Source organism: Lepus europaeus, unplaced genomic scaffold (genome assembly GCF_033115175.1).
Source record: "Lepus europaeus isolate LE1 unplaced genomic scaffold, mLepTim1.pri SCAFFOLD_105, whole genome shotgun sequence".
Classification (NCBI taxonomy): Eukaryota; Metazoa; Chordata; class Mammalia; order Lagomorpha; family Leporidae; genus Lepus; species Lepus europaeus.
In genome coordinates, this window is record NW_026909023.1 from 712841 (window position 1) to 727199 (window position 14359).

General features: G+C 70.7%; 1 protein-coding gene across 1 annotated transcript; it reads right to left on the reverse strand.

The window, feature by feature from the left end:
- Positions 1-9828: 9828 nt before the first annotated feature.
- On the reverse strand, positions 9829-11954 carry GADD45B (growth arrest and DNA damage inducible beta). The gene is made up of 4 exons (XM_062184886.1): positions 11721-11954; positions 11540-11641; positions 11099-11321; positions 9829-10929 (listed from the first exon to the last, which is right to left on the reverse strand). Exons 1-4 carry the CDS (start codon positions 11762-11764, stop codon positions 10816-10818), a joined length of 483 nt encoding a protein of 160 aa, XP_062040870.1. The 5' UTR covers positions 11765-11954; the 3' UTR covers positions 9829-10815.
- Positions 11955-14359: the final 2405 nt, after the last annotated feature.

Here is a 14359-nt window from a genome sequence, read left to right on the forward strand (position 1 = left end):
CGCCAGCCTCCCAGCCTGGGAAGAGCCCAGAACGTCCCTCCGGCCCCGGACCACGTCCTCCAGCCCCACCAGGATCTTGGTCACTCCACTTGGGCCGCCTGCATCCCGGGGTCCCAATCCAGCCTCCTGCTTGTGCACACCCTGGGGGGCAGTGGGTGCTGGCTGACGGGCCTGGGTCCCCGCCACGCACATGGGAGACCGGGGATGAGTTGCAGGCTCCAGCTTTGCGGGCATTGGGGGAGGGGGGGTGGACCAGCAGGTGCGAGATCTTTCAAATAAATAAATAATTTATCGACGTCTACACATAGGCGACTGTCATGATGCCGCCTTGCACAGAGGTGGCCTCCCTGTCCCATGGTCGCCCAGCAGCTCGGGCAGCCTGGGTGGGAAGGCAGGTGCCCCCCTCCGCAGGAACCCCCAGCCAGGGACGCTGGGCCTCCGGATGCCTGGTCAACCCCCCCCAAAGGAGGTGAAAGGTGAGGTTTCTGTGACAACCCTAAAACGGGGTGAAAGGTCACTGGCTGGCCAGCCCCACCCCAGCCCGGAATGCGTGGCTCACCTGGAGCGTCGTGGGAACGCCCCATCGCCGCCTTCCCTACCCCCACGCGGAGAGGCGGGAGGGACCCCGCGTGTCCCCGTCCGCCCCGTCCCCGCGCGGGGGGCCAGCCCCGGGTCAGCCGGGAGGAGCAGAGGCCAGTGGCCAGCCTGGGTGGAGGAATCCCCAAACCGGCTAAAAATAGCCCGGGAAATTATTCCAACACCTTCCTAAAATAGAACGCAGCGGCTCAGCCGGGCAAAGGCCAGGGCGGGCCGGCAGCGAGCGAGCCAGGCGGGTGAGGTGGCAGGGAAGGTGGCCTGGGGAGCCCCTGCCCCCCAGGTCCTCCCCGGCGGCCGCCCCCAGCGCCGGCTGCGCGCACAGGGACCCCCGCCCCGGATGGGGGCCCTCGCCAAGCGGAGCGCCCCTCCCCCCTCGCCAAGGCTGCTGACCCGGGAGCTGGGAGGGCCCCAGCCGCGCGCGGGCTAAAAATAGCCCTCGTCTCCTCCCCGGCTATTTTTAGAGGCCATTCGCTTTGGCGTCAGCACAAAGGCAGCGGTGGGCACACCCCCCTGGGCAGACCGGGCGCCCCGGCTCCGGGGCGGCACCGCCTCCGGCCACCGCAGAGGCGCAGCGTGGTCGGAGCTGGCTCAGCGCCCGGTCTGCTGGGCGGCGCCGGGACTCCCGCGGGCCGGCTCTGCGCGCGCTCCTGCGGGAGATCGGGGTCGCGCTGGGGGGCGGGGGGCGGGGGTCTGCCCTGCAGAGGGCGCGCGGGGCAATGGGTGCCTGCGGCCCCCGCCTGCTCCCTCGGGGCCGGGTCTTGAGCGCGGAGCTGGCGATGCCCCGGCCTCGGTGTCCCCGTCTGTGAAATGGGTGGCAGCGCGCGGGACGCGCATCGAGCGCTCTGCACGCATGGGCGCCAACAACGCAGAGGCTCCACACGCAGACACAAAGTTCTTGCAAAAAGGAAGTAAAAGATAAATTTGTTTTGGCGCCAAACCCAAGCCGGGACCCAGTGGTACCACGAGGGCTTCAGACGCTAGTGGAGCGGCGCCGGACGGAACCGGGGCGGCTTTTTCTTTATTTCTTCTTCTTCTTTTTTTTTTTTTTGGAAGTTTCGCGGTAAAAGTCGGCGTCACTTTTACTTCTCCAAGCGCCCCCTCCGCCCAGGGCGGCTCCAGACACGCAGCGGCTGATGTCATCCGCAGCGCGCGCCCCGCCTCCTCCCCAGCGCGGCCGACGCACGCCAGCGCCGCCGTCACGGGCGGTCCCGCGCCAGGGAATCCCGGCCCCCGCGCGGGGGCCCCCGTGGAAACCCGTGACGCCAGCGCCGCCGCGGGTCTTCCGGCCGGGGAGGAGGCGGGGCGCGCGCGCACTGGCTCGGCGGCCCCTGCGTGCCCGCGTGCGCGCTGCCCGCCGTGGCCGAGCGCCCCCCGGGAGCCGTGCTCCCGCGTGGACTGCGCGCCCAGACCCCGGGGGCGCCCCTCGCCGGCCCGGGCAGGCGCCCGCGCTGCAGGTGCCCGCGGCTCGTGGGCGTGGGGCCGCCGCAGTGACTCGGAGCCTGCTCGCCGTCTCCCCGCCAGTCTGGGCGCTAATTACTGACAGCGGCAGGAGACAGGCTGGCTGGCGGGGTGAACAAATCGCCGTGTGTCTGCGGCCCGCGCCTCTGGCCCTGTCCTGGGGCGCGCGCTGGCGCGGCCCTGGGTGGGGTCGGGGGCCACCGTGCATCTGCGGGGGAGCCCCGGGGCCTGGCGTGGGTCCCGGGGGGCCTGGTGTGAGCGCAGCGTGTCCCGGTGGCCATCTCGGACCCACCCACAGGACCTGCCCCACCCAGCAGCCTCGTACCGCGTGGCCGCTCAGGTCCCCCCGGGGCCCCCCCCAAATACCCAGCCCTGGTGGACAGATACCGGGGTCCCCGTGTGTGAAGCCCCCCGTGTGTGAAGTGGATTCCTGGGGGTGGGGGTGGGGATGGAATGTTCTGGAAGCAGTGGACACTAGCAGGGCAGCTGAGACGGTGGGCTGAGGCTGTGTCCCTCCGTCTGGGTTCGCTTTGAGGAGCCGTGGCGGAGCAAGCAGGCCCGCTGTGCAGGGACACTCGGGTTCTATGTGAGGGACCTCCTGGCCGGCCGGGGAGCCGCCCCAGCTCTGGTTGCCCGGGCCTGGGAGTGAGGACCTGGACGGCTGGGGCCTGTGCAGCCCAGGCCGCCGGGCACCCGCAGCACGGACTCCCTGTTTGTCATTTCGACTTCAGTGAGCCCAGCTTAGAAATAAACGAAGATTTTTTTTTTTTTTAATGGGCACCATGTGGCAGGGAAGCAGTGCGCACTCGCCGTAGCCGGCCTGGTTGCTGTGGGCAGTGTGGGCGTCCATGCCCCCAGGAGGCGCGGCCCTGGGGCACTGGAGTCCTGGCACCCACACCTGCGAACACGCGTGCACCTGGCGGCTCACATGCACCGGGACGCACGGACGCACACGCGTGTGCATGAGATCACACACACAGAGGCGCCCAGGCCGAGGAGCCCCCACTCAGAGGCTGGGGAGGGCCTGTGCAGCTGCCCTGCCCCCACCCCCCCAGGACCCAGGCAGGCTCCCCTCCCCCTCAGCCTGCCCAGCAGGGTCTCTCTCCTTCCTGGGGGGGGGGGCAGGCCGTGGGCGCGTGGGAACCTACAGTTTCTGGCTGCCAGGGTTGGGGTAGCAGGATGAAGGCCAGGGCGTGTCTCTCGTGGTCAGCCCTGCCTCCGTGTTCCCAGCTGTGAAATGGAACCGTGGCTCCCCCAGGGCCCCACCCTGCACCTTCTGACTCCCCCCTCCCACCAGCCCCATGTATGGAGCCCGGCGCCTGCAGGCTCACGGCCACCTCCGTGCACAGCCGAGGCCGCTGGGCCCGGTTCCGGAGCCCGGTGCCTGCACACCCAGACCGGCTGTGGAATGTTGCGTCCCTGCACGCATTTGTCCGTTGGGCCAACAGTTACTGAGAGCCGCGTGGGAGGAGGAGGCGTCTCCTGGCGAGGGTGCCTCCCCCACTGCCCCCGTGCTGCGTGGGTCACGGGAAACTCGCAAGAGTGGAAGCCGCGTGTGTGCCAGAGCCGGCACCTCCTATGCAGGCTGCAGATAGGGGGGGGCGTGCACCTGTGTACACGCACACGTGCCCCCTGCGTGCACACAGGTGCACCGGCAGCTCTTGCTGGGGCATGTGCGGGCCGGGCCTGACTCTGGCTTGGCTGGCCCGCCCCGCCCTCCTCCGAGAGTGCCCGGGGCCAGATGAGGCTGGGCCGGCCGGAAACCTCTCCCAGCTGCTGTGCCCGGTTTCAGGGAAGCCGAGGCCTGGCGCCCTGCCCACGGAGACTGCCTGCCCGCGCACTCGCCCCAGGGCTTCCAGAAAACCACACCCCCCCGCCCCAGCCCCCAGTCCCCAGCCGTGCTCCCGGGAGGCCACGGGTCAAACAGGGCGCAGGTGCAACCCCGACCCGCACACCTGGAGCCCCTGGGAGCCGGAAGCAGCCTCTGCCCGAGCAGGGTCGGCCGAGGCGCACAGGAAGGTGCGCGGCGCACGCGCCCTCCACGCACCGCGGGCCCGGAGGATGTGCGCGTGAGCGCTTGCGAGGGCCGCCAGCCGTTCCCTGCGCCCCCGCAGAGCGGAACGCGCGAGCGCACGCAGCCAGGTCCTCCCGCGCCGCGGCTGTTCGCCTAGCCCTGGGCCGCCGCGCCAACGGCTGGTTTGCGTGCGTGGGCCCAGCCGCTCCCCGCGGGCCGACGCCTGCGCACGGCGCGGATGCGCGCAGGCGGGGGTTTGCGCCGAGGCCGCCTAGCTCCCCACGCGGCTGCTCACACAGTGGGGTTTGCACACAGTGGGCCTGGCCGCACGCGGGCCCAGGGCGGCGGCCGCTGTCCCGTGCTCCTGAGCACGCGGCCTCCCCGCGCCCTGCAGGTCAGGCGGCTCCGCCCGGGCGTGGGGCGGGCGGCCGGACGGGGAGGCTATTCCGGGCGCTGGCGCGGTGCCCGGGCCCTGCGCGCCAGGCCGCCCGGGGAAGGCGCCGCTCACAGAGGGAGGGCCTGTGCCGACGCCCCGCCCTCGGCCCGCAGCGCGCCGCCAGGGCTCGGGAGGGGAGGGAGACGCCGCCGGCGGGGCGGCAGACACCGCGCCCGGCGGGCCCCGGCGGGAGCGGAGGGGGTCGCGGGCGGCGCGCCCAGGGCGAGGGTCGGGGCCCCCGGGCCGGGCACGCAGCGGGACAGGCCCCAGCACTTCGCCCGCGTGGGGATGTCTCTGTCGCGCACCCGCCTCTGTCTCCAGTTATCCCACTGAAGGACGCGGGAACCGAGACTCCCGCCTGCTGGCGTGGGCGGGCCTGGGTCAGCGGCCCTCTCCGCCCCGAGTGTCTGGCGGGAGGGGGCGGCGCGCTCTCGGGGTGGCGCGTGGGTCTGCGCGCTGGGCGCTGTGACCTCCCCGGTGGTGGATGGGGGGGACCGGGTCACGCTGGCCGCCGCGGTGGAGCCATCCAGGAGGCACTCATGTCGCCCCTGCTGGGTCTGCAGAGCGCGGCCCCCCACGCGTGTGCGGGCGCTCGCGCTGCCCTGGCCTTCACCCCACTCCCGACGCGCCCCGCCCCGGCCCCAGGGCCTGGGAATCCCTGGCCGCGGGGAGCAGGGGGGTGGGGTGGGAACCGGGAGGAGGACCCGGGAGAACAATGCAGCCGAGAGGAGGGACGACCGGGAAAGGAAGCCCCGCCCCTTCTCCAGCTGTGGCGGGGGGGGGGGCACTGGGAGACCCGCTGGCCTTGGGGTTGAGTGTCACTGCGGTCACCTGGGGTCTCTGGGAGTGACCCCGGGTCACTGCAGGTCCCCCCGGGGATCAGAGCTGTGGGCCTCACACGTGCAGGTGCACCGGCTACCGGGCTGTGTGTGTCACAGCCAAGTCCCCAGAGCCCACCCCTCCCAGATAAACCTGGGCGTGCCCCTCCCCCGCCCCGCCACCCCCGCCAGCGGCCAGGGCCCAGCTGCCCCCTGCGTCTCTGCTTCTCTCCATCGGGGATCACATTGGGGGGGTGGGGTTTGGCGCCAGGCTTGGCCGCCTGCTCCGAGGTGCACCCTGGGAGGCAGCCGTGCTGGTGCAGAGGCTGGGTCCCTGCCTCCAACGTGGGAGCCCAGGACGGGCCCCGGCTCTGCGCCTCGGCCTGGCCCAGCCCTGGGTACCTGGAGTGAGCCAGCAGATGCGAATTCCTCACCTGTTTCTCTCTCTCTCCCTGCCTCTCAAATAAGTAAATTTTTAAAAATTAAATTAAATTAAAGCTGAAAGAGTAGAGAGGAAGACCCTCAGGCCACCCAGTGGGTCCCTCGGCGGCAGCAGCAGCGTCTCTGACCCCAGAGCTGGGGGCACCCCAGGCGCTCCCTGCAGGGTCCCGGGGCAGCCGTGGGTCACCTTAGTGCCATGGGTGCCCGAGTGCGTTTCCTGCTACAGGAGGAGCCGCGTACCGACCCCCACAGTCATGGCTGACCGTTCTGGAAGTTTCCACTGTGCTCGCGACAGCCCCCACGGTCTCCTCGGGCTACAGGCGAGAGGAGCGAGCCCCCTCCCGGGTCTCTGCGGTCCACGGCGTGTGTCCCTCGGGGGTGACACACTCCAGTCCCCCTGAGCCCGGACACGGGCCGCCCCCTGGCCGATTGCTGTTGTGTTGTTTAAGATGCGTTCATTGGAGTTAGAGAGCGGATGGGGGCCAGGAGCCCTGACCTAGTGGGGGCCCCGGGGGCGGGGTGGGGCGTCGTTGGCTGCTGTCCCAGGAGGTCAGCCGGGAGTGGGTGGGAGGCGGAGCTGGGAGGACTTCGTCCACGCACCCCCGAGCCCCGTGGGCTGATCTCTCGTACAAGACTTGATTGAGGGCCTGGCCCGCCGATGGGGGTCCCGGCTGATGGAATGTTCTGGAATCGGACAGTAGCGACGGCTGCAGGGGCGGCCCAGGGTTGGGTCCCTCCGCCCACCCTGGATGAGGTTCCCGGGCTCAGACCTGGCCCAGCCTTGGCCCTTGTGGGCATCTGGGGAGTGAGCCATTGCGGGCTCTGTCTCTGAATTCCAAATAAGAACATTCTAGAAAACCAGGGGACCGGGGCGCTGGGCCCCACAGAGGTCACCACTGCGACTTCTCCCCGCACTCGCTGGGTTCAGGGAAGCTGACAGGGCCGGGGCCTAAGGACGACTGACCCCACGCACGCCACGACGTGTCCGTACAGTGTGCACACGCGTGAACGCACGTGGGCACTGGGCCTAGAGAGGCTGAGCGCCTCGCCCCGGGGCAGCTGGGGCAGTGTCCGGCGCGTGTAACTGTGTGTGCAGTCGTGTGCATGCGTGTGCAGGCGTGGCTGTGTGCAGGCGTGTGCAGGCGTGGCTGTGGCTGTGTGCGTGCGTGTGCAGGCGTGGCTGTGGCTGTGTGCAGGCGTGGCTGTGGCTGTGTGCAGGCGTGGCTGTGGCTGTGTGCGTGCGTGTGCAGGCGTGGCTGTGTGCGGTCGTGTGCATGCGTGTGCAGGCGTGGCTGTGTGCGGTCGTGTGCAGGCGTGGCTGTGGCTGTGTGCAGGCGTGTGCAGGCGTGTGCAGGCGTGGCTGTGACTGTGTGCAGGCGTGGCTGTGGCTGTGTGCGTGCGTGTGCAGGCGTGGCTGTGGCTGTGTGCGTGCGTGTGCAGGCGTGTGCAGGCGTGGCTGTGGCTGTGTGCAGGCGTGTGCAGGCGTGGCTGTGGCTGTGTGCAGGCGTGGCTGTGGCTGTGTGCGTGCGTGTGCAGGCGTGTGCAGGCGTGGCTGTGGCTGTGTGCGTGCGTGTGCAGGCGTGTGCGTGCGTGTGCAGGCGTGGCTGTGGCTGTGTGCAGGCGTGGCTGTGGCTGTGTGCGGTCGTGTGCAGGCGTGGCTGTGTGCGGTCGTGTGCATGCGTGTGCAGGCGTGGCTGTGTGCGTGCGTGTGCATGCGTGTGCATGCGTGTGCAGGCGTGGCTGTGTGCGTGCGTGTGCAGGCGTGGCTGTGGCTGTGTGCGTGCGTGTGCAGGCGTGGCTGTGGCTGTGTGCAGGCGTGTGCAGGCGTGTGCAGGCGTGGCTGTGTGCGTGCGTGTGCAGGCGTGGCTGTGGCTGTGTGCAGGCGTGTGCAGGCGTGGCTGTGGCTGTGTGCAGGCGTGGCTGTGGCTGTGTGCAGGCGTGTGCAGGCGTGGCTGCGGCTGTGTGCAGCGTGCCGCCAGCATTGCCGCTGTCTCCTGCCCTTCGACCAAGGCGCACGCACCAGTCTCCTGGCCCCTGGTCCCCAGGACGGGCGCCCAGGGCAGGACCGAGCCCCCGTGTTCTCCGGACCCGCTGTGCCGTAGAGGGCGGAGGACCAAGGACCGGGGTGGTGCAGCCCCGCTCCCCCACCCCCACCCCGCGCCTCCGCCACATTTTACTCCATTTACTTGGGAAGCAGAGACGGAGCTGCGGACCGCAGAGCCCTCCCACCTGCTGGCTCACTCCCCAAATGTCTGCACCAGCCATCCGGGTCTCCCAGGGGGCGGGGCCCCAGCGCTGGAGCCCCCACTGCAGGGGTGGGGCACGTGCGCATGCGCAGGAAGCTGGAGCCGGGCGCAAGCTCCTGCCTGGGGTGCGGGCTGCTAGGCCCCACCTCTGCGCCCCCTTTTATCGATGACAGCAGTAACTTTTTAAAAAAGTTGTATTTGTTGGAAAGGCAAAGAGGGAGAGACAGAGAAAGAAGGAACTTCCATCCGCTGGGTCACTCCCCAGAGGGCACCAAGGCCCGGGCCGGGACTGGGCCAGGCCAAAGCCGGGTCCCCCACGCAGGTGCAGGGCCCTCGGGCGTCCATCTGTGCTTGCCCAGGCGCATGAGCAGGGAGCTGGATGGGAAGTGGAGCAGCCGGGGCCAGCCGCAGCGCCGGCCTCCGCAGCAGTAGTAACAGCAAACACTAGACAACGGCTCAGTCGCAGTTCTGGCCCCCGGCTTTGGCCCGCCCCCGGCTGCTGTGCGCATTTGGGGAGGGGACCAGTGGGTGGAGACTCTGTCTCCATCTCCTTGCGTTTCAAATAAAATGAAAATTAATTACAAAGAAGCCCAGGTCTCAAGGTAAGTATAGCTGGAAAAGCCGCCTAGCCTCGAGCCAGGGCAGCGGGCACCGGGCTCCGGGCCCAATGACTGACAGCTGCCAATCAGAGGACCGGGCCTTCCACGGCTGGCTGTCTTCAGGGGAGATGGAGGCGCGGGGCCAGGGTCTGGCTGAGGACCCCACTAGGGTCCCCCCAGTCCCCCGCTCTCTCCTCCCCCCCCCCGTCTTCCTCGCGGTCCTGGCCACACTGGACGGGAGACTCATGTGGCCCTCGTGGGTGGCCAGGGTCAGCCTGGGGACACAGCCCGCCTCTGGGAGCAGGCCAGGCCCTAGTGTCCCAGCCCGGGGCCAGCTCCGCACACCCCATTCCCCCTCCCCGGGAACCGCCCCTGCCTGCCGCGGTCCTTCGGGAGCCCACCCGCCCACGCTGGGCTCCACCTCGGCCCCTCTCCCCTGCCCCTGGGCGCCACCCCCTTCCCCACCCTGCAGACTCCTCCGCCCCTCCCCCAGGGGCGTCCCTCGCCCCTCCCCCCTCTCCACCGGGGACTTCCCCGCCCCCTCGCCGGCGGGGCTCCCCCTGGGCCGCGTGACTCCAGGGGGGCGCCGGGGGTTTCCTCTCGCGCCCACGTGGGGCTCGGTGGAAAGGTCGCGGCCTGCGGGCGGGGGCCGCCTCCGTCCCCCCCCCCCGCCGGCTCCCAGACCCAGGCTGCGGGGCGGAGGGGGAGACAGAGCCGAGGCGGGGGCGCGGGGCGCGCGGTTTCGGTTTGGGCACAGCAATGCGACGCCGTGCCAGGGCCAGCTGGGCCGCGAGGCGGCTTCCTGGGGACTTTTCTGCTTCATTTTAGTTTGGGGAAAGGAAAAAAAAAACACCTTGTTTTCTGTAGTGTCATGGAGGGGGGGCGCTCCCGGGGGGTTCCCCACGGCGCGCTGGCTGCCAGCCCGGGCGTGGCCGTGTGGCCCCGCGACCTCCTGGGCCCTGCGCCATGGCCGGCCGTGGCGGGGCGGCGGGGGGCTGCAGCCGGCGCCTCTGGGTGCGGGAGCTCGGGCCGGCTCAGCGCCGCCGGGGACCGCAGAGGCGCGGCGGCCAGGTTTCGTCATAAACCGGTCTCGTAACTGCTGCGGGGCGGCAGGAGGCGGGCGGCGCCTGCTGCGGCGCGGGGGCGGCGGGAGCTGCTCCCCGGGACCCCAGCAGCACTTCCCGGGGCGGGCGGGGCCGCGCGGACGCCGGAGCCCAGCCAGAGTTTCAGAACTTTATTACAAGGCCTTCGTAGCAGAAATCAAAAATAGACATTATCCGTAAGCTCCGCCTCCCAGCGGTTCCAGTAACAAAATAGAGCTCTGTGTGCCGCGGGGGCTGGGGGTCGGCCGGCTCCTGCCGCCGCCACCGAGTCTGCGCGCGGGCGCGAGGGCAGCCCCCAGCTCCGGGCAGAGTGCAGACCCCGGCCCCAGGTCCGTGCAGGGTGCAGACCCCGGCCCCAGCTCCAGGCAGAGTGCAGACCCCGGCCCCAGGTCCGTGCAGGGTGCAGACCCCGGCCCCAGGTCCGCGCAGGGTGCAGACCCCGGCCCCAGCTCCAGGCAGGGTGCAGACCCCGGCCCCAGGTCCGTGCGGGGTGCAGACCCCGGTCCCAGGTTCGTGCCGTGCGGGGTGCAGACTCCGGGTCCCAGGTCCCAGGTCCGTGCGGGGTGCAGACTCCGGGTCCCAGGTCCGTGCGGGGTGCAGACTGCGGCCCCAGGTCTGTGCAGGGTGCAGACCCTGGCTCCCCGGATCATGCATGGTGCAGACCCCGGTCCCAGGTCCGTGCGGGGTGAAGACCCAGGCCCCCAGGTCCACACAGGGTGCAGACCCCGGCTCCCAGGCCCCAGGTCCATGCGGGGTGCAGACCCTCAGCCAAGTCCTGTCTGCTGACGTCAGCTCTGGCCTCGAGGTGCGGTCCATTCACCCCACCCCGCCGTGTGCAGTCGGGACCCTCGGTGCTCGGCGCCCTCAGCTCCATTGGGGGGGCCCAGCTCCCACTGGCCCAGACCCCCAGCTCCTCCTCGCTTGGCGGCCTCCTCTGGCGCTGCTCCCGGCTTGCGGCCGGCCGTGGGGGTGGCCACAGGCCCCCCCCCCCTCCTCCAGCGATGCTGCCCTCGGTGGTCTCATGGGCTGGGTTGCTTTGGGGGGAGGGGCGTCAAATACTGGTTGTGAAGTTTTGGCAGCGGCTCAGGCTCCGGGCGCGGCGCTCAGCGCTCCTGCAGGGCGATGCACGGCACCCACTGGTTGTTGCCGCGGCTCTCCTCGCAGTACGTGGCCACCTCCACCAGGCCCTGGCTCTTCCAGGCGTCCGCGTGGGCGCTCTGCCGGAGGCAAAGGAGAGGGGGTCAGGGGGAGCCCCGGGGGTGGGCGGAGCTCGAAATTAGCTCGCTGGGTGACGCGGCCCGCGCCAGACATGGCTGGGCACTGAGCTGGCCCCAGACCAGCCGGTCCAAACACCGGGCGCAGGTGCCCAGGGCGGGGCGGACCTACCGTGACCAGGAGGCAGTGCAGGTCCCTGGCCTCGGAGGCGCCCTGGGCCTCGGCCGGCTCCCCGAGCAGCTGCGCCAACCGGTGCATGCCGGACACCCGCACGATGTCGATGTCGTTGTCACAGCAGAAGGACTGGATGAGTGTGAAGTGGATCTGCAGAGCGATGTCGCCCTCCTCCTCCTCGTCCATGGCCAGGAGGCACAGGACCACGCTGTCCGGGTCCCTGCGGGCCAGAGGGAGGGGCGGCTCAGCCGGGGGCCAGAGTGCACGCAGAGCGCCTGGGGGGGGGCGCACCCTCCAAGTAAGGGGAAGGGGAGACGCTTGCAAATGATGCCGCAGCCCCTCGTCCCCCCCCCCCCCGCAGGGCCCAGAGGCCTGGATGCAGGGCGGGAGGGGGCCCCGGCCTCACGACCTGCACGCAGGGTGGGGGGTCTGACTCACACATTCATCAGCTTGGCCGCCTCGTACACCCCGACCGTGAGGCGGTCCTGGCGCTGCGCGGCCACCAGCAGCTCCTCCACGGCGGCGCTCACGGTCTGCATCCTAGGGCCGAGGGAGGGAAGGGTCAGCGCCGGCCGGAGCGGCGGGGCGTCCCCGTGCGCCGGGGGCCTCGGCCACTTACTTCTGCGCCGCGTGGTCGCACGCCACCAGCTCTTCCAGCGTCATCCTGCAGGTGTAACCCACAGTGGACACGGCCGCGCGCCGGCTCCTCCCTGGAAGCGGCCACGTCCGAGCAGGAAAGCCGGAAGCGACCGAGGCTCTCGGGAGGCAGCGACAGCCCTCCCCCAGAAAGGACCGGAGCTCGCGGGTTCCCGGAGAAAAATCCCGAAGGGCCACGGGCGCCCCGCACGTCCCAGGCCGGCGGCGGACTGCGCCCCGGCCGCCGGCGCCCGCTTTTATAGACTCTCAGCCGGGGGCGCGGCCTCGGCCGAGCGCTCCGCTCCTCCGATTGGTGGAAAAACAAAGGCCGGCGCAGCAGGCGCTGCGGTTGGCCGGCGGCGGGGAGGGGGCGGAGCGCCGCGCGGGCGGGGCGGGGGCGCCCCACGTGGGGGCGCGAGCGGGGGCCGAGCGCGCGAGAACAGGAAAAAAAAAAAAAAAAAAAAAGCAGAAGTTTGGCTCCTGATTTCCCGGCAGCCGCGGCGCGGTCCGGGCGCGCGCGGGATTTCCAGCGCGCGAGGTGCCCCGGCCTCTCGGGCCTGGGGGGCACCTGGAATCCCCTCCCGCTGCCTGGGGAGCCCCGGGCCCTGCGCCGGGGAGGGGTCCGGCTTGGAGCCGGAGGCGTCTGGGTGGCGCTGTGGGAGGTGGCGTGGGGGCTGCGGGGACCCTGCACCCTGGGGGCCTCCGTGCGTGCACCCGGACGAAGGGGTGCGCTCAGGGGCTCCCCTGCTGCCGTGCAGGACCCCCGGGCGCGGGGTCCACCTGTCCGCGCGGACGCACTGCGGCCGGCTGGACTGTCCCCCGCGGGTACCCCGCGCCGCGGAGCTCCAGGCGCCCCCTCCCCGCGAATCCCAGGCCGCAGTCGGCGCCGCCCCCCTGCAGGCCACCTGGGGAGACTGAGGCCAGGAGCCAGCCCCGGGTGGGCGCGGGCCGGTGCCCACGCCGGCCGCAGGGACCAGACCTGGGAGGCGGGGGTCGTGCGGCCCTGCCCCGTGCACACGGGCGGGTCGCGAGCCGGGCGGGCTCCTGCGCTCCGCCGGGGGCTCCCGGGTGACTCACGCCGGCGCCCCCTCCCGCGCCCACCGGGGGACCTGGCCTCGGCCCAGCGCCCCGGCCGCCCTGGCTGACGCATCGCGCCGCCTGCGCGCCGCCCACCGCGGAGGCGCCGAGCGGCCCGGGATCGCGGCGAGCGGCGCCCCCTGGTGGCCGCGCGGGGTCCCAGCGCCCGCCCGCCGGAAGGGGCAGGTGCGGGCTGGGGGGACGCGGGCTCCCACAGCTGCGGGGTTTCTGAAATCCTACGCACGCGGCGTGTAATTTCACAGATGCGCTGTCGTAAAAAATCAAATGTCGGCTTGCCGCGTGGGGATCCTGTCGACTATGCAAGACAGCACAAAGCCCCAGGGACAGTGGAGAGAAGACGTGTTTGGGAGCAAAGGAGCCCTGGAAATCCACGCACCGCGTTTCCACGCTGCTCATTTTCCGTGACCTTTGTGGACAGTCCTCAAATGCGTGGGTTCCAAAAAAATCGCTGTGGCTTGGAGCTGCCACCTGGTTCTCACGTGTCGGCCAAGGGCCGCTGGTACTGGCTTGGTTGAGGCTGTGTGTGACACTCTGCACAGTGTGGTTAAGGTGGGCTTCTCGGAGGTGAGACCCTGGGTGACACACAAGCAGCCAGGCTTGACTCGGCGCGGCACGTGCAAAGGTCCTGGGGCGGCCCCTCCCCTGGCATACTTAAAGGAAGCCCCGGGGGGCTGAGATCAGAGGGGTGGGCCCTGGAGCTGCGGGGAGGGGTCTGGATGGGTTCCTGGGGGGGGGGGGCAGGAAGCCACAGGCAGCGGGGAGGCCGGGAGGGCTGGGTGCTGACATCATGTTTGCTTTGTATGGATGAACAAGACGCCGTTCGTCCCCAAGGCGAGGCTTCAGAGTGCCGCTGAGTCATCGTCACTCCAGACGTGAGTCGCACAGGAAGGGGCCGGGCGGAGGTGGGCCGGGCCAGCGTGGACATGGCCAGGGGCGGCCAGGGGCGGGCAGCGGCCACGACCCCTGCAGGGCCCCTCCCTGCCCAGCTGTGCCTCCCCGACCTGCTGACCTGACCTCTCCGTGTTTTCGTGGGAAAGTTGGCTACAGCACGCTGACGCGGAAGCCAGGGCCTGGGGTGGCCGCACAGACGCCCCTGGGCCACCAGCGCCCCCGGCAGGGCTCCCGGGGCCCGGCTCTGCCCGTGCACACCCGTGAGGCGGCAGCAACGGCTCAGGGCCCTGGCCCCTGCACCCGCTCCCGGCCTGGGCGCAGCTCTGGCCCCTGCAGACCTCGGGGAGGGAACCCACGGGTGGGGATCGCGGCCTCCGTCTCTCTCTTTCAGACAAAAATGAACTCAGGAAGAATTAAAAAGCCAAACCAAGGCCGGCTGTGGCAGAGTGGGTGAAGCCGCCGCCTGCAGGGCCGCACCCCACAGGGATGCCAGTTCGAGTCCCGGCCGCTCCACTTCCAGTCCAGCTCTCTGCTGTGGCCTGGGAAAGCAGTGGACGATGGCCCAAGTCCTCGGGCCCCTGCACCTGCATGGGAGACCCGGATGGAGCTCCTGGCCCAGCCCTGGCCATTGTG